Source organism: Pteropus medius, unplaced genomic scaffold (genome assembly GCF_902729225.1).
Source record: "Pteropus medius unplaced genomic scaffold, Ma_sr-lr_union100, whole genome shotgun sequence".
Classification (NCBI taxonomy): Eukaryota; Metazoa; Chordata; class Mammalia; order Chiroptera; family Pteropodidae; genus Pteropus; species Pteropus medius.
This window is the reverse complement of record NW_024352784.1, coordinates 19,378,413-19,400,690: the sequence shown is the minus strand read 5'-3', so window position 1 is coordinate 19,400,690 and position 22,278 is coordinate 19,378,413. Positions and strand designations below refer to the sequence as shown.

The 22,278-nt window shown below is 44.3% G+C and overlaps 1 protein-coding gene and 1 pseudogene across 7 annotated transcripts in view; one reads left to right on the top strand and one right to left on the bottom strand.

The window, feature by feature from the left end:
• Nucleotides 1-22,178, top strand: part of SPECC1L (sperm antigen with calponin homology and coiled-coil domains 1 like) — a 121,771-nt gene extending 99,593 nt beyond the window's left edge. For 4 of the 7 annotated variants that reach the window (XM_039847722.1, XM_039847721.1, XM_039847728.1 and 1 more), the window contains 3 exons: nucleotides 16,663-16,779; nucleotides 17,683-17,742; nucleotides 19,571-22,178. In XM_039847722.1, coding sequence (XP_039703656.1) covers nucleotides 16,663-16,779; nucleotides 17,683-17,742; nucleotides 19,571-19,660 — 267 coding nt within the window. In that variant the 3' untranslated portion in view covers nucleotides 19,661-22,178. The remainder of the gene's footprint in view (nucleotides 1-16,662; nucleotides 16,780-17,682; nucleotides 17,743-19,570) is intronic. The other 3 variants (XM_039847725.1, XM_039847724.1, XM_039847726.1) reach the window with 1 other exon arrangement.
• On the bottom strand, nucleotides 97-215 carry LOC120590569 (uncharacterized; annotated as a pseudogene).
• Nucleotides 22,179-22,278: the final 100 nt, after the last annotated feature.

Below are 22,278 nucleotides of genomic sequence, written 5' to 3'. Positions count from 1 at the left end.
ATTTTTTTTTTAGGCGAGGCAACTCTTGGTTGACCTCACAGATTGCAAGGACCTTGTCAGCTTACAATCCTGTATTTTTTATTTTTTTATTTTTTACACCTGCAGCACCTGGTCGTCCTAGGTGGTCTCCCATCCAAGTACCAACCAGGCCCGACCCTGCTTAGCTTCCGAGATCAGACAGGATCGGGCTTGTTCAGGGTGGCATGGCTGTAGACTCTCCTTCCCCATTTTAAGAAAAATCTTCAGTCTCTCTGGGGAAAACATGGAGTGCCACTTCCCCCTGATCCTGCCTTCTCTTTCTCCCCTTTCCTAGTAACCTCTCTTTGTGATTGAAGTGAGGACCGAGGTAGGGAAGGGTGGAATGGGAAAAGTTAGGAAAGCTGGGAGTTCTGCCGGTAGACAGAGTGCAGTTATAATAATGCATTCGGAATTCCTGAAAGTCAAAGCAAAGCTTAGTTGGTTTAATTTCCTCTTCTATAACTGGAATCTTAGGTCACAGGAATGGCTTCCCAGAGTTAAAAAAAATTTTTAAGGTGCAAGCAGTAGATAAGGGTTTTAATCTGAATCAAATCTAGGTTAAAAGTCTAAATTTTATTTTACATTGTCACTTTGCATGGAAACTAAGTTCTATACAGAAAGATCTTATTGTTTATAAATATCACTATGTTCCAGGGGTTAAAAATACTTGAACAAAGGGAAAAAGAATGGCCAAATTTGTAGTCCCACCTACTTATGTGGGCTTACATATACTCAAGTTCTCCACAAATGAAGCTACCAAAACAGCTACAGTCTAATCATTCTCTCATCTGATGACATGATGTCTTTATCCAGAAAGCTCGCAGCAGCTGGGCAAGAAGTTCACATGCCTACAAAGAGCCACTAGGGAATAGGAAGAGCTAACATCACCGGCTCTTCCTGGGCCTATGTCCTCTGTCATGCACAGTGGAGGTTAGACAGTCGCTTCATAGTCACAGTGGAGTCAAAGAACTGTTTCCTGTTTTCAGGGGATTCCTTTTAATGCCAAACACAGCAGCTGGGAAACAAAGTTTTCCCAGAATCATAATGTATTTCCTACATTCTGTTTAAACATGATTTGACAGCAACTATTAACATCTATTTCCAGAAATGTCAGGGCTATAAATTTTAAAATTACACTTGACCCTGAAACAACACGTGTTTGGACTGTATGGGTCCACTTATGCGTGGATTTTTTTTTTTCACTTGACCCATGCAATTCAAACCCATGTTGTTTGAGGGTCAGCTGGTAATTGGGAATCTGAGTATGTGGAGGGCCAACTTAGATTATACGTAGATTTTCAACTGTGCGAGCAGTTGGTACCAGCCCCCATGTTATGCTGTTCATGGGTCAACTGTAATTGTTTAGTACCATTACTGTTTGTTAATTTGCTCAGTGTTTTAGTGTGACACTACTCAATCACGTTTTTCTCTCCCCAGCTGACACCAATTAGATTTTCCTATAACAGGTGAATGAGTGGAGGAGTTACATATATAACACCAGTTCTAAAATGCTGGTTTTCATTTTCCTCATGGTGAGCATCTTTTAGAGCTACATTCAGGACCCTCAAATTTGGAAAGATATTCAGAAATGGTGACCTTCTGGCTGATTGGCAGAGGCTTGGACCATACACAGCAATAGCAGACTCTCAGGTGTACTTGTTGTGACTTCATCAACAGAATGGGCTGTGGAAGTGCTGGAGATGGGAGGGACCTGAGGAGATTAATAAAGCCATGGGGGCTGTTGTTATTCCTCTTCCCTTCATTCTTTCCCCGTTTAACTCCCACTTAGGACATAGAGAAAACCTGCTGAATGTAGTAAAATGGTTTGATTGCCAGTGCTCTTGGTTAGCTTTAAGATAATAGTCTCAGGAGTTTGTTTGCTTTGATAAAATCTGAAGTACTTCACCTGAATCAGCAAGCAGAAGTTGGAAAAAGTTAGACTTGAAATAGTCCCTAGAAACCATGCAGAACTGGGGCTTCCATTTCATACGTCATGAAACTGCAAATCAGTGAGGTGGCATGTTTGCTTGAGATCATACAATTGGGTCTCCAAATTCCCAGCCTCAGGCTCCTTTTACAAATTCATCCTGCCTCACAGCAGTGCTTCAGACTCTTTAGGAAGTTTCCAGTAGGTAGGTATTTTTATTATGAGTAATGCTGAGAAATAGAAGAGAAATCAGATAACATTTTAAGAGCTGCTTAATTGTTTTGCTGAAAGCATAGTCATTAAATTGTCTGGGTCAAATAATCTTTATATGTATATTATCTCAAATAGCGTGCATAGTCCTTTATTTTCTTACATCATGAAAAATCTTTTTTTTTCATGTGCTTTACCCACTTGGGATGGGATATCGAGATAATAATGTGAGGTCTACAGAGGAGTTGAAATTTGACAGGCTAATTTCATTATATACATGATGCTCTGGCTTTTCACAAATGAATTTAGCCTGAGGTCATTCAGGAAATTTAGGGTGACCTCTCTGTTGTAGAAGCAGGTTATTTGTAAAGATGCTTTATTGCTGTCTCATGATATATGATTATGGAAAGGGTAATTAACCATTAGATAATGTAGGGAGGAAGAAGGAGAAACTACAGTTAATCTTACACAACATGGCTTTGAACTGTGTGGGTCCACTTATATGCAGAATTTTTTCAATAAGTGCCTATATTGTTTTCGATCCATGGTTTGGAGGCCACAGATACAGAGGGCCAACTGTATGCATTGATATATGCCATTTTATATAGAAGACATGAGTATCTGCAGATTTTAGTATCTGCTACAGGGTTCTGGAACCAATCCCCCAGGGTTACTGAGGGTAGTTAAGTTTTTGGGAGTCAAAAGTTATATGTAGATTTTCGACTGCTGAATGGGAGGGGATGGGTTGGTATCCCTTGTGCCTTCTTCCCCTCCCCCCGTCACTCCCTGCCACACACACACACATTGTTCAAGGCTCAACTGTAGCTTCCTTTCCAAATGGGATATTTAGATCCAGGAGAAAGGAGGCTGGTTTGGTTACTTACTGCTGTATAACAGACACCACCCAAGAAGTTAATGACTTAAAATAATGACATTTATTTAGCTCATAAATCTATGGCCTAGTGGGGACAATTCATCTCTGCTTCTCTCAGTTCATCTGAGGCACTAGAGGGTTGAGCCATCTTGGGCCTCCGCCTTCATGTGTCTGGTGGTTGATGGTAGCCTGTTGGCTGAGACTTTCACTGGGCTATGACCGGAAACCCACATGCAGCCTCACCATGTGGCCTGGACTTCCTCACAGTGTGCTGGCTGCGTTACAAGGCAAACGTCCCAAGAGAGGCAGGCAAAAGCCTTCTCACCTTTAATGACCTAATCTTGGAAATTGTATAGCATCTCTTCTGCCACACTCTTTGTCAAGACAGTCATAAAAGGCCTGCTCAGTTACAAGGGGAAGGGTGATAGATGCTTTTGATGGGTGCAGCAAGGTTCTAAAGAGGATATAGAGCCAGAAATATTGCTATGACCATTTTTGAAAAACCCAATCTGCCACAGAGACTGTTGTCTCTTTAAGTAAGTAGGGAAGCTAATAATGTGACACTAACCTGGCAGAATCTTATAATGATTTAAAAAACATTGCCTTGCAGATGAGAGGGAACCTGGATAGATTAGTGACCATCTGGTGAAGAATTCCACTTTCTATAAGCTGAATGTGTTTGTCTCTGCAGTTCTGTGTAGCAAATCACCTAGATTTAGCTTGTGTTCTGAAACACTCAAGAATATGACCCTCTGCCCTTTACAGCCCACCCGAGATGTCTTCCATTTAGGCAGCACCCTTCTGTTAGAGTCACGTTGACTGTATCTGGCCTGCATCTGGGTCTGCCATGGTTTAACCCTGTACATTCAGTTACAAACTTGGAAACACTGGGATTAAGTAAAAAACTTAAAAGCTGAGGAAACCTGTGTGAAACCTAAATGTGTTTGTGGCTCTGAGATTTCGTTGTTGTTATTGTTGTTGTCATTAACAAATATATTAAGGTAGAATTGACATATAATAAATGCATATATTTAAAGTTTATAGTTTGATGGCTTTTGACATATGAAACTATGAAACTATTCTTACACGTGATGAACACACCATCTCCATGGAAATTTCCTCAAGCCCCTTGTACTCCTTTCATCCTGCCTCCTCCTCCTCCACCACCATTGTCACCACCATCACCATCCCCAGGCAAACACTGATCTGCTGTCACTGTATAGTATTTGCATTTTTTTAAATAGTTATGTATAAATGCAATCATAGTGTATATAATTTGGTGGGGGGGGCGGTTCTGGCTTTTCTCATGTAGCATAATTATTTTGAGATTCATTTATATGGTTGCATATATCAAAAGTTCATTTCTCTTTTTTCTCTGAGGAATAGTTCGTTTTAGGGATATACCACAATTTGTTTATTCATTTAGCTATTGATGGACATTTGAGTTGTTTCCAGTTATTGGTTATTATAAGTAAAGCTCCTTTGAACATTCATGTGCAGGTGTTTGTATAGACATCTGGAAAGTGAATTGGCTGGATCATGTGGTAAGTGTAAGTTTAGCTTTTTAAGAAGCTGTCAAACTGTCTTTCAGAGTGACTATACTCTCTTACAGTTCCACCAGTAGTGTGTGAGCATTCCCGTTCCTTTACCTCCTCTCCACGACTTTGTGTGGTTGGCCTCTAGCCATTCTAATTAGGTGAATAATGATACCATGGTTTTGATTTTGCAATTACCTATGAATTAGTGGTTTTGAGCATCTTTCCATATGCTTATTTGTTATTTGTGTATCTTCCTTGCTGAAGTGTTTATTCAAATCTTTTGCCCGTTTTCTTATCATGTTGTTTTCTTACTGAGCTTTGAGATTGCTTTTAAATATTCTGGACACAAATTCTTTATAAATACATGATTTTCAAATATTTTCTCCCAGGCTATGACTTGACTTTTCAGTCTCTTAAAAGTATCTTTCAAAGCACAGAAGTTCATATTTTGGTGGCATCTAATTTATATTTATTTTTTCTTTTATATTTATTTTTTCTTTCATGTGTGCTTTTACTGTTATATGTAAGCAACTTTTCCCTAATCCAAGGTCTCAGAGATTTTCTCCTTTCCTTTTATGGAATTTTTATAGTTTCAGGTTTTACATTTAGGTGTTTGATCCATTTTGAATTAATTTTTCTGAAGCGTGTGAGGTATGGAGTGAGGTTAATTTTTCGGCCCATAGACTCTTATTTTAGTTTGGAAGGATGGCATTAAGAGCTGCCATAATATCAGAGGTGAAAGGAAGAGGACACATCTATCCTCAAAGGGAAAGATGTTTTAAAGGAGAGAGAAAAAAGAATAATCTTTTCGTTGAAGAGATATTTTGGTAGATTGCAGATGAGTGGACTTTTGGATCCCTGTTGATAAAATGCACCATATTTTTCATCTCAGTACTCTGGAGAGAAAATCGTGGAAGAAACAAAGGATGCCACCTTATTGGGTTAGGTATCAGATCATAAGTTGCCAAGCAAGACAGAATTCCATTATTGGCCATGGTGACAGAATGATTCCTGAGATTTGTGTCTTCTGTGAGGGAAGGCTTCTTGGTGGATGCATCTTTGTAATGCAGACTCTTTCCTTCAAGCATCTAAACTGGTGAAAATTTTTTAAAAAAATTTTTTTTGCTCTAAATCAGTCATTAAATATGTTTAACACTTACTGTGCACAAACAGAGGGCATTAAATACAAGGAGAGATATAATGCTGTCTAGAGCATGACCTTTGCCCTCAGGGAACTTTCACAATTATTTCTGAAACATAATTATATTTCCAGGCCTTTTTAAAAATATCCCTTTTTCTGGGCATAATTTAACTTTTTTTAAAACTCAGATTTGTAATCTCAAGGATTCATTACCATGCTACATAGAATCCAGTTTTGAGGGGCCTTTACACTTCTTTCAGCTACCATTGTAGCCCTGCTTTTGGCTCTCAACCCCCTCTCTCTGGCTGCATTTTAATGTGTTTTATGCCAGGAAACCAACAAAAAGAGATTGTAACCAATGCATATGTAAAATAAAACAGGAAAAGTAAGTATGGGATAAGGAGTAAGGTGCCACACAAGGGGCCCCAGTGGAATACAGCTCTACTCTGGGACCCTGTGACAACACCATCATGTTCTTCACTGGTGGTGCCTGGTTATATTTGGTCCAAAGAAAAGTGTTTTACCATTTCCCTTTATTTATTGCACTACAGAAAAGATAAGTTAATTGAGTTTGGGGCTTTGGAGAGAATTACAAGAGGGTGGTACCACAGGTGTTACCTAAAAGGTGTTACCTTTTTTAGATGTTTTGCCATTTCCCTTCTGCCAAAAAGGTATCTTGTAGGTGTAGAAACTAATACACTGACAGATTTAAAAGAACACTTCAGTTCCTGCTGTAAGCAATAAAATAAGTTCATCTTAAGGTGAGCACGCTATATTGAGCATCTCTTTCCTGAGATCATTTCCTTCCCAAGCTACTGCATGACTGCGGGCCACTTCACATCCAGGCTGCCTCGTTCTTTGTTGTCCTGAGTCAAACCAAATACATTAACTACGATTTCAGAAATGGAAAGTACTGTGCCAGGGAAGACCAGTGGTCCTCTTAAGGCTCACATTCTGTTCTGGCATGCATCAGAAGGTACTCCGAGAGGCAGGGCAGGGCAGGGCAGGTGAGCGATCTTCCTCTGAAATGCGAATACCAAGAAAATAAGGCTGCATCCAAATGGATATCTTCTCCACTCGGGGTTCACCACCAGTGCTGTGGTCTTAGTCTTTTCTCCATATTGAATTAATAATATACTGTAGTCACTGTGGTAGTATACTTTTTTGCATAAATTATATTTTTTGAATTAAAGGTATTTGAACAAGTACAGAGATACTCTATCCTTCACTTTTTATAAAGTGTTATCTTCTAGCAGCCCTCATTTTTAGAAACTAGAGGTCTCTCCCCATCCCCGCTTCTCCCTCCTTCTCTCCCTCCCTCTCTCTCTTCCTTCCCTATCATTACACTAAAGCTTTCAGATCCTCTGGACTTTTTTTCCTGGATTTTCTCTACTTTCCCTCAGAATTTTCTTAAACCAGCACATTAATCAGCAAACCTTTGCAGTGTTCCAAGTTATCTGTTCAGTGCTTGATGAAGAACCAACCTGAGAGATAAAGTTATGTAAGTGCTATTCATTGCAATAGATGCATCGGAGACCTGTGACTGAACTCTTTCTGACTGCTCACACAGCCATCAAACCTTCATCTCTGGCCTAAATGGCAGGTGTTGAAGTTTTGGGTACTGACTAAAGAAGAAGACTTGGAACCAGTGTGCCTATCTTCTGGTACTCACAGCTCTCCTGGGCGGGAGGAGCAGTCTCCTGTTTCATACTTGTTTGTGTTTTGGAAGGTGGGATCAATAGGGAGAAAGAGACAGGATATGCCGAGCTCCAGCTAGAGGTGCTGTTCCATGTACCTTACAGACACTGTCTTATTAAATCCTCATAGTTGCATATTTTTTTCTATTTTGCATATGAGAAAGTTGATACTTGTTCCAAGTTAAACTTTGTGCTCACAGTCCTATAGCTAGTAAAAAAAAGTAGCCCCAACCTTCAAAACCCAGGGCCATGGGACTCTAAAACCCATGATTCCTCTGCCATACCCCTCTGCTTTTCAAATAATGATCAACAGAGAGGTGGCTTTCAAATCAACATAAAGAATTTCTTAAAGTGGAGCAGTCAGCCTTGTGAGGTAAAGAGCTTCCTTCCTATCACCAGAAGGTTCTAGCATAGACTGAAGAGCCTTTTCTCAGAGAAGGCACTTGAGCAGGGTTTTCATGTGAGTTGTGGCGGCTTGCTTTGGGCGACTTTCAAGGCCCGCACCACCCAAATTGCACTGCCTCCTTCTGTTTTAGAGCCTGAGTACAAAATTGATGACCTTGTCCTAAGGATAAACTAAAGGAGAGCATCCCAAGGATGTTTTGGAATATTGAGTTTTTTCCCCCTCAGACACACTTATTTTTGGGGAAGCCTTTGGGGGATAGGACAAATGCCCATTAAGCCCAGTCGTGAATCACTGCATTTAAACATGTAACTTCTCAGTAAATGCTCTAGGAAAAGTTAGTTGCTTCTGAGATATACCTGGTGTATAGAGTTGTTGAACCATAACCATTAGCAATCACTCCCTATTTCTGGTCCCCCAGCCCGACACCCACTAATCTGCTTTCCATCTAGATTTCACTATTTTGGATATTTCATATAAATGGAATCATATAATATGTGGCCTTTGTAAATAATTTTCACTTACAATGTTTCAGGACTGTCCACATTGTAGCATATGTCAGTACTTCATTTCTTCTGTGGATCAAAAAGAATCCATTGTATGATATACCAAAAAGAATCCATTGTATGATATACCTAAAAGAATCCATTGTATGATTTTACATTTCTTCATTGGTAGACAATTGGGTATCCACCTTTTGGCTATTGTGGCTATAAACATTCCTGTCTAGGTATTTATTTTCATTTTTTTAGGTATATACCTAGGAGTGGAATTGCTAGGTGATATAATTCCATGTTTAACTTATTGAAGAACTGCCAAACTTTTCAACAGTGGCTGCATCATTTTACATTCTCACCAGCAGTGTGTCTGAGGTTTCTAATTTCTCCACATCCTCACCAGCACTCATTGTTTCTATTTTTTAAAATAATTTGCATCCTAGTGGAATGTAGTAGTAACTCATTATAGTTTTGATTTGCATTTCTGCAGTGACTAATAGAGTTGAGCATCTTCTCCTGTGCTGTTGACCATTTGTCTGTTTTCTTTGGAGAACTGTCTATTCAGGTCCTTTACCCACTTTTACATTTGAGCAATTGGATTGTTTTTCTTTTTATTATTGAGTTGTAGGTTTGTTTGTTCTTCATGGAAATTTTCAAATATACACTAAAGTAATGAGAATTGTAAAATGACCTTCCTGTACACATCACCCTGCTACAAGTCACTGGCACATGATCCTCTCTCCTGCCCCCACCTGAATGATTCCAAAGCAGATAAATCCCAACCATTTAATCATCACATACTTAGATGGAATTCAAACTTCCCGATTGAATCATAGTTAGTTTACAGTTGATTTGCTTGAATTAAGATCCAGGTAAAGTTCACACATTGCATTTGGATACTATCCCTTTTTTAAGTCTTTTTTAATCTTAAAATTTCCCTCCCTCTTCCCCCTGCTCTTTTAGTTTGTCTTTTTTGAAAGAACTGGACCATGTGTCCTATGGCTCTTCTACATTTTAGGTTTTGGTAACTGCATCCCTTTGGTGCCATCCCTGGTATAAACTGTAGATAGAGTGAGAAGTTAGATCTGGTTCCATTTCACATTTTTGAGAGAAATACCTGCGCTACAGAGTTGCGTCCATCCGTCCAGGGAGAGTAGAGTAGAACGGACCCTTTCTTTATGTGATGTCACCACCACTGAAATTGTTATTGCCAAATGGTGCCATTCTAATTCTGTCAGTCACCCCTCTTTCATGCGTTAGATTCCTCTTTACTGAGACTTTCCTTCATCAGCCGTTTGATTGCCTTGGTGTCCAGTTTGGTCAGGAAAATTCATCCAGTACTTGATTCTCTCCCTTGATTTGCCAGCACTCAAGATCATCAGTGGTTTCTAGACTGGGCTGGTGCGCTTCTGTGAGCATCATCATGAACTCAGGGATTTAACCTTTTGCATGTTCCTGTCCATTGTACTTCCATCCACCTTCAGTTTTCAGATGAGCAGTCCTGCCTCTTAGCTGCACCCTGATGTCATCTTGGGACCTTTAAAGACAGTGGTGCCTGTACCAGTTGCATCAGTCTCCCTAGGGTAGAGCCAAGCATTTGTCACCTTGAAAAGGCTTTGCATGGGATTCTGACACACAGTGAGGATTGAGGGTCCTTATAAGAACTTGCCCCCCACCCTAGGGGGAACATGATGCAAGACTCTGCTTTCAGGGTTGCTGGCTCACCCTGGACTATCTACCCTGTCTTCCTTCCTTCCTTCCTCTTTGTCACAGAACACCTGGGCCTCATGATGAGCGAGCCTCAGACTCTCCCTGGACACATACCCTCCCCTCCCTTTCCCTGACCTGGAGCAAAGTTTGGCTAAACTTCAAAAAGGAGACAGTGCTAAAGTTCCCAGAGAGACATCCTTAGATCTGCAACCAAAGTGGATCTGCCAGTTTACACCGTGGCAACCCTGGCACCAAGCAGGCTTTAGTGCTTATTACTTCCAGGGCCTTCTGTGTTTAACAGTCACTCCTGGAAATGGTAAAAACTGCCTCTTGATGTTTTTTTCCCTGTCTTTTTAGAAATTACATCCTCTACCACCACCATACCACACAGAAAAAGGCACACCCCACCTGCTTCAGTCCCAACTCCCAAACTCCCTCCGAACCCTGCCTCACGGCCTGGGGCTGACCCAGCTGAGGCACTGTGAGCAAGGCTTGTGTTTGTAATTCATTCCTACCTTCTGAAGGCTAGGTTGTGACCCTCCAGCATGTATCATTCCCAGTATATCAGTCATGAGTAGGACCCTGCCTCTACTGTGTTTGGACCTGTGGCCAGGCATAAGGAAATTGGTGCTTGCTCGTGTTAGCAGAGAGATGAATCATGGTTTTTGGCTTCTTGCCTTATGCCCATAAAAGTGGCATTTCCTTAAATAGATCAGACCCTTAATAACTATTTAAAGAACATGTGGTATTTGGGGGTGTATTTTATGACCCTTAACTAAACTTCAGACAAATTACAACATTTAAAGATGTTTTATGACATTTTAAATCTTTTTTTTTTTTTGGTGGAGATTTGTATAATTTTTTGGCTCTTATAACCCACCCCTCAACTCTCAATGCATATAAAGGCATGCTGAAACACTGCCCACCTGAAGGCCACAGTCAGAGAACAGCATCTATCTAAAGTCACAGGAGCAGGAGATGGCTCTTTCCCAGCTCAAGAAGCAGCGAGTAGAAAACACCCAGCCAGTTCTGCACAGGGTGTGAAGGTGTTGGGCAATGTTACAAGTCTAAGTCTAAGTTTTTATGAGAGTAAAAAGGACAGCAGATGGTCCTGTGAAATAGGCCACGTCTGCCTATCCCTTCAGATCACTTAGTCGACGTTTCCTGGACAGAAGGACATGCGCATTTAGGAGAAAAGGGGCAGAGCGCCTCATTTGAGTCTGAGTCAAAAAGTTCATTTTTTGAACTTTTGTTCTGGCACGTATCATAACCCTCTTGTTTTTTTTCGCCCTAGTCCAAACAGACTTATCTTGTATAGCAGAGAAGCCCTGAAGTGATCTGAAAACTAAATGCTAAATCCGAATTCATTAATTAGGAACTTTCATTATAATTACTGTGTGTCTCTATTTTAAAAAGAAAATTGTTTCCTTAGAGAGCTTGGCATTCTCACCAGTAAATGGTGAACAGTAGACAGTCCTTCCATTAGTGTGCATATTCCCCTTAAAACAGCTAGCTCGGGGCTTTAAGAATAGTTTATTTTAAAGAGGCCAGCTGGCCTACTCCGGAGGCTGTCGATGTGGGTGGGACTCAGGACATTTGCAGAGTGGAGGGTCCCAGACCCTGTAGCCCCTTGGTTAATCTTCAGAGCATAAGAAGGCCCTTGTCCCTGGAGAGAAATGCACTGGAAGATATGTTTTACAGTCAAGGCCTTTCCTCATGCCCTAAAAATGCCACTTTTGAAAATAGAAATTCCATTTCTAGACAACCTTTGTGAAGTAAACATGCTATAAAAAAATCTTATCTGTGAAAGTTGTAAAACTATAACTGATCATTTAACTTTGTGATATAGTAACTTCTTAAAAATGCCTGAGTGCTCTTCCCATAATAATTTGTCATCGCTCACCAATGATTAATGGCAACCCAAACGTTACTAAGTTTAGGAGATTTTTTAAGTTTGTCTTCTCAGCAACACTGATGCTATCAGCCTCTCTCTACCTTTGGCTTCTGACTTTTCTCCCACCTGCTGGCTATCCCATGTCCCATTGAAGGCTATACTCTGTGCTACCCTTACGTGTACGATCTCCAAGGGGCTTGGTCTGAGGCCTCCTTCCTTCCCAGTCCGCTCTGACCATCCCTAGGTGATCTCACCTGGATGCTATTTTAGTCACTGTCCTTGCACATTTATATTCCCAAGTTCTAGACCCTCATGTCAGAACCACTAGGTACCTCCCTGTGGGTATCTCAAAAGCACCACAAATGTAAATCGTTTTCTCCACCCCCATTGAACTTTGTGTCCATTGATGGTCCCCACTGATATTCATTTCTTCTAACAGAAATCACAGCCATCCTTGGCACTGCATGCGCTCTCACTTCTCATATCCAGTCTGTCACCAAGTCCAATTCGCTTTACCTCTGAAGTATCTCTGCAGCCCTCATTTTTTTTCTCCACCCACTGCCCAAGACCTTCTCACAGAGGCCTCTGCAGTTACCACCCAGCTGCTCCTAACATTCCCTGTCCCCAGTTCAACCACACTTACCTTTGACACCTGCCTTGAGCCCAGGTTCATGTCAGGTCCGACTGTCAGGCTCTGTCCTACAAGACGGCCCTTTCCAGGATAGCTGGGGCCCGATCCAGGGTCTGGTCTAGATGAGGACTCATTGAATGGGTGAATGAACCCTCCAGTGAGGATTCTGTCTCCAGATCCTCCACCCACAGGCTCAGCTGCACATCTGAGGATGTTGCCTTGGGGGCTTCAGCTCCTTGCTCCTTCTCTCCAGGGAAGGTCTCCTTTACCACCAGTGGGAGAACGCAACTCTAGCACACACTTTGTTTTCTTTGGAGACCTACGGAAGACAGAGCCACACTTGGAGGCCACATCACCCCTGCTAGAAAGGCACAGTGCCTCGTTTCGAATCACTTTGAAACAAGTGATTATAGAGCACATTTTCTACCAGTGTGTTTTGAATGAATACTTAAAAGTTGGGATTTTGAAGGCCGTTTTGGGTGGCAGAGGTTTACCAGTTACCTGAGTACAGGGAGAGTCAGTGGAATTGTAACCATATGGCCAGGAGTAAGGGCTTCCGTGAGACAAGAGCAGCCTGAGGACATTCTTGGTGTTCTGTTGCCTCTTGGTGTCCTGAATGGTATTGATGCCATCTGCTACAAAGTATCTGTCTCTTCTAAAACAAGTGAGAAACCATAAAAACCCCTTACTATGGTATTAATGACTTGTCATCTTAAATGGGCTGAGGGTTATCCACTTTATAGGAGAGAAGCTGCTAACTGGGGGGACCTCACACCAGCACCCAGCAAGCACCAGGCCTGGCTCAGACCCCACCCGAAGGCTTTATACAGGTAGTGTTTAGTTACTTTTGTCCAAGGCACAAATACCTCAGCTTTTTTCCTTAGTTGCTAAGAAAATCCAGGGCCCTCATGAGCAAGTAAAGCAATCATAAATTATAAGGACCAGGAAGCAACAGGCAGGTTGAACTACCTGTGCCTATTGTCACTCTACTCAAAGCCCTTCTGCAGAGTCTAGGAGGAGAGCAGAGGAATGAAGAAAGGAGTTGGCTAGAGGCCAATTCTAGTGATAACCTGTGAACACGTCTGCCCCTCTGGTCTTTATCACCAAGGAAACCCAGTTAGGGCCCCAGGATCTTCTGCCCTTGGTGTCTGGACCCCACTTGTGGTCCTGGTTCAGACACAGCTGGAGGGATGTGGCTCCATGTGTGCATGGCAGTGCCTAAGGGACAGGGGAGTGAGCAGGGGGCCTAGCTAGGCACTGGTCACAGCTTTGGGTCAAGTGATCTTTATGGAGCAGGGAAGGACCTGCCTCCTATGGGAATAGCTATTCTCTGGTGATTTTATACAATTTTTTGCCTTCTGTACATTCCTATTAATCTTGTCAATACGTTAACAGGCTGTGATAGCTATGAAATTAAGAGTTCCAGAAAGGAGCTGTCTTCACCGTGCATTTCAGCCTCAGAGAACCAGATTTGTTGTTAGTGCACTTTCTATATTTGGTCTGCGTAAATTCATAATAGTTTGATTTTTCAGCCCTAAACATTAAAAACAAATAACGAGATGGGGAACAGAAGGTGCAGGCCTAGTCTCTTAGGCCGAAGGCTTTTCCCCACTTCCCTTGAAACACACTGATTTCAAGGTCATTCTCTGGACCTGGTTCGGGGGTGGAGGGGGAAGTAGGGGGATCTCAGAGGTCTCACTTGGGTTTGGTGCTTATTGGCCTTGTTGTCCTGTGCCACGTAGAACACTGGGTCTGCCCTCCCTCCAGCTCCCAGAGGGTAAGAGAGGTGGTCACCCGAGCCAGCCTGCCTGGGTTTGGGCTTGAGTTGTTTTGATTTGGAAGTTTGTCAGGTCCTTAAAGGTAACTCCCCCTGTCCTGGAACTCAAGGAGTCATTGTTTCCTCATTGTTTAAATCCACTTTGACTTGTTTTGTAAATGAAGTTGCAGCTCTGACTGGAGAGGCCAGGTTTGAGGTTGGGTTTGTCTTGAGGAAGCTGGGAAAGGCTGGGGCTCCCACAGCTGGGGAGCTGGGGCGCAGTGGTTTCCTCTTGTGCAGGAGCCTTTGGCACGAGGCGTGGTGAGGCCAGACACGTAGGCGACTCTGCCAGAGACACCTGCCTTTCATGGAGCTGGAGAAGGGGCCACAGTGGCAGGAAATGGAGATTTATTTTCCTCCAGAAGTGAACATGAACTCTGGGAGCAAGAGTTGGGAGTCCTCAGCAGCATATGCTGCTATTGGCCTTGCACAGAGTGGGGACACATCGTTAAGAAGTTTTTGTGCCACTGTTCATGCAGTGATGCCCAGCATCCTTGGTCCTTGACAGACTTAGGACTTACATCTGAGTTTGAATAATCACCCAGACTAGATATGTGACTGAGGCCTGAGCCCCAGCTTCTTTTATTTAAAAACACTCCTGGGTGATTGTGAGAATTAAATGACATGTCACCTGTAAGATGCTTGGGACAAGGGTTCCCTTCCCTGACTTCTCCCTGCCAGCCCAGCACCTTGGACAGGTCACTTCCCTTCCCTGGTCTCCTCCCAGATGGAGCAGAGGCCCGGACTGGCTACTTCCTGAGATTCGGATGAGATAAAAGAGGCAAGTTTGCTGCAGCAGTTACCAGCAGTAACTGTCAGGTGCCAGTTGTTGCACTGTCATAAGAGGCCATGAGCGTCGTTATCTGCCAAAGCAAAGCCCCCTTGAAGGGTAGCCTAAGCCTGTCAGGAATGTAGCAGCGCTGTGTCTTCATGGCCAGGAAGTGTGAGTACCTCAGCACCGAGGCAGGGGGGATCTGCCCAGGCTCCATCGTTTGGTGTCACTGGATTGCTGGCAGGTGCACTCTTAGGCAGGACGCTCACCACAGGCTTACTGAGACATTTCCTGTGGCTCTTGGCAGGTTTGCATTTATTTATTTGTGCCGTAATGTGGTAACTTTCCTCATAGGAGTTTATGACCCGTGCCTCCAGGTCAGATCTTTGAGCTGTCAGGAGCAGATAATCAGGTTACTGAGGGGATGTGATCTCTGGAGTAACTGCCCATAGAGCTGCAGCCTTTCAGAAGGTTTGTGTTTGAGTAGGAAACCCCAGAGGGCACTATCCTGGGCAACTGTAGTGAAGGGCCAGACAATCATTTTGATGGCGAAACTTAGGAAGTCTCCAGTGAAAGGCCAGTCTCCTGTCCTGGTCCCCAACCCCAACACCTGCCCCTCGTCCATGAGCCACAGTCCACATACTTGGTGTCAGACCTGACATTCTGTAAACGGAGTAAGGAACAGCAAACTTTGTAAAACTGTACAAATAGGAATAACATTAGTATTGTTCTGTAGAACCTGGTACCCAAGAGCTGGTGGTTTGGCCTCAGTAAGTTGAAGATGGCATGAAATCAGCAATGAAACATAAAATGAGGTGTTTGGGAAGTGCTCTCTTTTTCAGTTTGTGGCACTTTAATAAAGTACGCATTTCCCAAATTTAATGGTGGAGTTTTATCTTCAAAAGGGTTCTTGCAAATAAGGGTAAAGGCTACCTACTAGCTGAATTGCGTTATCACATAACCAAATATTCTGAATGATATGTTACTTTTGTAGTCACAAATAATTTAATTTAAATGTGGAATTAAGGTGCCACTTAAAAGTCAAGGTGGTTCTCAGCTCCTAATGTCTCCTAATGAAGATGGTGGCTGTTGATGTCTTCAGGATACAGAGTTCCTAATCTTTGTAAATCTTAGCTTAGAGTTCCTAATAAGGGAGATCAGGATGAATCCTAACTCTTCTTAACTTAGAACTCATACTCCCCAGTGCCCCGAGAGCTTGTGGAACTGTGGGACCATCTTCTTGTGCCTGTGGTTCTTCTAGGTGAGGGTAGGGTGGCTCAAATTTTTGCCACTGCAGTAGCATCAATCTGCAGGTGGTGGGTAGGATGAGTTTGGGAATGGATGAAAGGGCTAGTCATTGACACCGGCCAGGTCTTGGGACATGGACCCCCAGCACGCTGTGTTTGCTTCAGAGGCTGGTGCTGCCCAAGATTTGGAGGTCATGTGGCACCTCAGGCTTCCTCCACCCTCCTCTGTATTCTCCTGAGAAGATCACAGTATGTGTTGGTTATATATTTTTCTTCTTTTCCTTCAGAATATTGACATTACAAACTTTAGCAGCAGCTGGAACGATGGGCTAGCCTTCTGTGCTCTCCTGCATACTTACCTTCCAGCCCACATTCCATATCAGGAACTGAACAGCCAAGATAAGGTAAGGCAGGTTACAAAACAGCCTGGCTCCTGGCAGGGGTGAGAAATAGAGGCAGAGCCTTCCATTGATGTGGACCACACTATTGGTGTTTCATACACTACATTGTTGGCTCACAATGGCCCCTGTTCTGACTTTGTCTTATTTTGGGTCTGGATTATCTGTGCTGAGCCAGCCAGTCCCTGACCCACCTTGTGTGGGATGTTTGCCTGGTCCAGAATTCCCCAGGTAATGACATTCTCAGTGGAGCCATTGGTCCTTCTTGGTGACAACATTTAGGATCAAGGGCTTCACCAAGAATTGACCATAGAGAGCTGCTCAAGACATGAGTGGTGTGGCAGCACCAACCACAGCCTCCTGCCACCTCCTGGCCCAGGACTGGCTAAAAGCATAACTCCGTGCAGTCCAGGCTATGGTCTGACATTACATTTAGGGAGCTGCTCAAGGACAGGGCCCCTGGCCAGGGCACTGGGAGAGGACCCAGGCCCGAACCCTCCTCTGGTTCTCTGTGTACCTCCACATCAGCCGCCTCTTGCCCTTCAGACAGCCTTCAAAGGTTCCCACAGGGAGAAAACTCACTTGACAGGTATTTATTAGATTTCGGGGTCCATGTCCAGGCATCTCAGGGCTAATGTGTCAGAAGTGACCCTTTTCTGTAATGAAGAAGGAATGGATGTTTGGGGATTGTTCTACAGTTAGTTACAAGCAGAGCAGGCCGGGCCTTGCAATGGGGCGGTGAGTATGTGGCCAGGCCCTTGGCGTTAGGTAGGAGATCGGAGGGCTCTTGGGTAGTTTGCTTTAGTGCCAAGTGGAAGTGGGCATCCATCTTTCCCAGCAGCTTGTATAGTCCAGGTTGCTTTTCTCTGGTCTTGCTTGTCCACTCCAGTCACACAGTTTCTCTTACAGAGAAGGAACTTCACCCTGGCCTTCCAGGCAGCTGAGAGTGTCGGCATCAAATCCACACTGGTAAGCCCCCCTCTTCCCTTAGGAGTCACTGGCAGGGCCTTACTTTTTATTAGGAACCACTCGCTTCTTACTAAGGGAGGTCCCCAGATGGTGTGGCAGTGTGATAACAACGAGGCGATGCAGGCCCTGCGCCAGAGAAGCAAGCGCCCAGTTAGGTGAGGGAGCAGACAGGATTTCACCTCTGCCCTATGGGCGCTTTATGCCTCACAGGAAGTGTCCCAAGGAAGTTCCCTGAATTGGGTGGAGTAGTCTTGACCTCAGCCCTGGAGACCTTGAGCCACATTCTTCCTTAGAGTCACCTTCTTCCTTAACTGAACCCTTGGAGTCAGAAGGAAAATGGTAGCAAGTTTATAAATGTCAGTGTCAGATGCACGTTCCAGCAGTTTGTATGAATTTGTCAAACTAGAGGGAGAGGGTAGAGCGAGTGCGGAGTCTCGGAGGGCGGCTTTACAGGCTGAACAAGTGGCTCCTGCTCTTCACAGGGGTCATGAGAAACTGCTGCTCGCAGTACAAGAAATGAGTTGTCAAAAACCTGCGTGTTTCAGGGTCTTGTTTAGGCCTCTGCTCAGCGCCTGCAGCAGCTCATGTTCTGTTAGGCTTTTGCTCTGTCACCAGTTCTGATTGCTGGGAGATAATACTATATCCAAATGCAAAGCCAATCCTTTCACACCTGGGGACACTGTCATTAAATAAACTGTATACTGAGGTATTTTTAGGATCATCAGTGCACAGCTTGGGGATTTCCACAGAGTAAAGAACCCATGGGGCCAGGTCAGAGACCCCAGGATCTCCCTTGGGGCCCCCCAGTGCCACTTCCCTATCACCCTTCCTTGTAACAACTGATAGTTTTGAAGAAATGTTTACATTCATATTTATACTATAAGAGTGTCCATGTAGCGTTATATAAATGTTTCTTCTGAATTCATAGAAATATATTTTTTAGGGTAGCTTCTATTCAGTTTTATATAGAGAAAGAAAAGTTGTAGTTATTGAAATATTTTTCATTATCTGAATATTTTAGATCACATGTAAAGTTCTAACATAAAAAGTGGGCAGTTTCTGCACCCTAAAAAATTTTTAGTCAGGATTTTTATTGAACAAACGTTATCTTTTCTCTATACTGAGTTAGCAGTGGGTGTCCCTTCGCATCCTGCGGGCGCTGGTGCATCCCTGCCCCCAAGAACCTCTCAGAGTGGTGCTCTTCAGACCAGCTCCCTCAGAAAGTCACAGATCTTCAGCAACAGTGGGTCTCTTTTGAAGGCCTCTGGTCATACGTCAACATCCAGAGTTTCCCACGTTCGTCCTCCTGCATCAGTTAACATCTTACACGTTACTGGTATTCTGCAGCGTACAGTTAGAAAACAGTATCAGTGATGATTTCAGATGATCGCCATAGTGAAGGGTATTAGAATGTTGAGTTCTGGGAGCCTCCAGCATGTAGGCTCTCCCAGAATGGTAACTGGGGTGAGAAGCAGTCTCAGAAGTGACCATAGGGAGAGTTTAAGAAGAAAGGCAGGTAGAGGAGGAAGTCCCAGTGGTAGATGAAACCCTCCCAGCCTTGCGGGGCAACAGGGTGACCCTGGTATGGGACTTGAGCAGGGGCAGGCGGCTCAGAGGCAACGCTGACACCTAGGGAGGAGGTGCTTCCTGGGGCACTTGGTAGAGTTGAGCAGGTGTCTTGGTCAGGCCTTTGACGTTTTTGATCGGACTTAGACCAGAAAAGTCCTTCAAGGCCCTTCTCCAGCCCCAGGAGCCCTAGTGCTGCGGCCAGGAGGCTATTGGGTGAGGTGACATGGAATTCTAACCAGGCCTCTTCCTTCTCTGCCAGGACATTAATGAAATGGTGCGAACTGAACGGCCTGATTGGCAAAACGTGATGCTGTACGTGACGGCAATCTACAAGTACTTTGAAACCTGAGCACACCTGGAGGACCCTCCACATTTACCAGGCGACACCAACACCATTAGCTACGCGCCCCGTAAAACTTTCAGTAACTCTCTAGGCTGCCCCTAAGCGTTTGAGCCTTCAGCCCAGGGCCTCTGAGTTGTGAGAACTCGGACCTGTGTAGCCCACAGCACAGACCAGGCTCCTCCCACATGACCTATCCAGAAGAGGTCAGCATGGGCTCAACACACATCACACACGCTGGTTTGCTGCTGGAGTTTTTCTTCTGAAGAGAATATTGAACTTTGTTAGTGCTGTGGGGTAGTAAAAAAAAAAAAAAGTCTCACACACAGCTAAACTTGGGAAAGGGGATTAAATTATGTGGGCAGCTCACAGGGGTTAATGAAAGCTTTTAGCCATGGCACTCCTTGACTGCGCGCCAGTGCACTTTCCGTTACCGTGTGAACCATTAGGGGACTCAGTGCCTGACAGAGATTTCTACATCTGGTACCAGGCAGTTGGGCCTCAGCCCTTTCTGTGGGCTTTATTTAAAGGAGTGTGTCACTATAGCAGTGGGACAGCCACTCCTTCCATGTGACAGGGCTTCCTAGCCAACACAATTTAGATGTTTTCAGCTTGAGCTAACAGGTGATGAAGACTTGGCATTCCTGGCTCTCTGCTGTCCTTGAACAGTTCGCGAGGCTGGGCCTCTGTCATCAGGCCCCTCGCCACTGCTCTGCTAACCTGTCCTCCACCCTTGAAGGGGCTTGTTAACCCAGCTCTGACTTTAGGTTTTTGGACAACAGAATTGGTCATTAGAAATTCTCTAGTTTAAAGAATAAAAATTTTTTTTTCCCCATGAACAATGTTGGGGGAAAAAATAGCTCTTGTTGTAATAGTACTAAATTTCAATTGTTTTAGTAAGCGTAGAGATACAACACAAAACCTGAACATTAGCATGGTGAAAGCCAGGCATGAAGTTGGCAGTAGCAGGAGAAACAGCTAAACTTGAGGGAGCCCATACAGTATAATTTAAAGTCACTCTGAGTCACTCGGATATAATCCTCCTAGGCAAGAATTTAAGGAAGTGCCTTAACGTTCCTTGCAAGGGCAGCCACCATACAGAGGATCGCAGAGGCTGCCGCAACCCGGTAATGGAGTTGGTCCCCTGCCGTGCAGCCTCTCCACGTTCAGAGCAACAAGCAGCTGTGCCACAACCCCCTGCACAGTTTGAACCCAACAAAGCCTTATTACAAGGTGTTCTGTTGAGGTGACTCTCAGACTGGGACTCAGCCTTGCTTGGAAACAGGGAGCCCACATCCCGTGTTGGTTTAAACAACGTCAAGACCTGTTGCTTCCAAAACACAACTATGTTTGACGCCTGCAAAGTAGCGTGAGGAAGAGCTGCTACCACTGGAAGCAGAATCGCTGCCCCGACCACAAGGAGGGGACTCAACAGAAGGCTGCCAGCCAGCGCGTGGGCTGAGGGTGCTGCATTCAAGCATGATGTTCTAGACTAGGAGTTTGACATGTCTATAGCCTGGAAAAGAATGTGATTATTATGAACGGGCTGTGCAGCGTGCTGACCCACGGTCACCAAGTGGCTGGTAAATGCCCATCTGCCTTGGCTAGAAGTCCTAACCTGGCAGCTCCAGCTGCTGCTCCAACTGGAGGCTTTTTGTGAAATGCCCGACTCCAGCTAAGGAAGGAGAGGCTGGTGAGCAGAGCCTATCCTCTGAGTGCACAAGAAGACTCCAGTAGATGCCTGTCCCCATCCTCACAGCCCGGGTTCTTTCATTTCGATTGCTCTGCTGACAGGTTCCTGTGCTGTCACCTGAGGGACTGTTAACAGTCTTTACTGTCTCTCCACTTGGTTCTTTGAGTCCTCCTTTTGTTCCCATTTGCCCTCACAAATCTGTCTGGACTCAGTGTGTCTAATCTGCAGTCATGTTTTTGTTTATTTATTACGTGGGGGGCACTGTCTTGTCCTATGAGGGAGAAGACATCTTGGGTCTGCAGTTCACACCTTTCTAGCTGAGTGGGCCAGCCCTGGGGGCGGGGGTTGCAGGGAATGTCACTGGCGTCTTTTGGAGGAATAGAGCCGCTGCTGGTGGGCTGTGTCTGTGTGGCTGGCATTACCCAGCATTGTGCCCTGGGATTGGTGATAGGTTAGAGGGTGGCTGCAGGGAAGTCCTGGCCCAGGCCTAACCTGTCTGGGGACCCACCTCATTTGCACGTGGGTCCACAGGTGAGAAGATTCCAGAAGCGTGAGTTTTTACTTTTTCTAATAGGATCCTTATAACACTTGGCTTTATGAAATGATTCTAGATGGTTAACACATACCTAAAAGTGATACTCTGAGGTGCTTTTAGTCCAGTGACATTTGATGCGAAGCCTCCAGGAAGTCATTTTGCCTCTTCCCTTCAAGCACAAACTTTACTGCAAAAGGGCCAGTTATGTTTCTCATTCTCTTGCCCACGGGCTTCTGCTGATACTTTTTTATTTTGTTCTATTAAATATTCTTGAATGTATTAAAATTGGTGAAACATCAGGTTTGGGCTTTCCTAGTTCATGACTCTCTGCTGCCCTTCTGACCTTGTGTGGACAGGACCCTGGCCACTTTCTGGGACTGGCTGTGGCCAGGAGGGCGC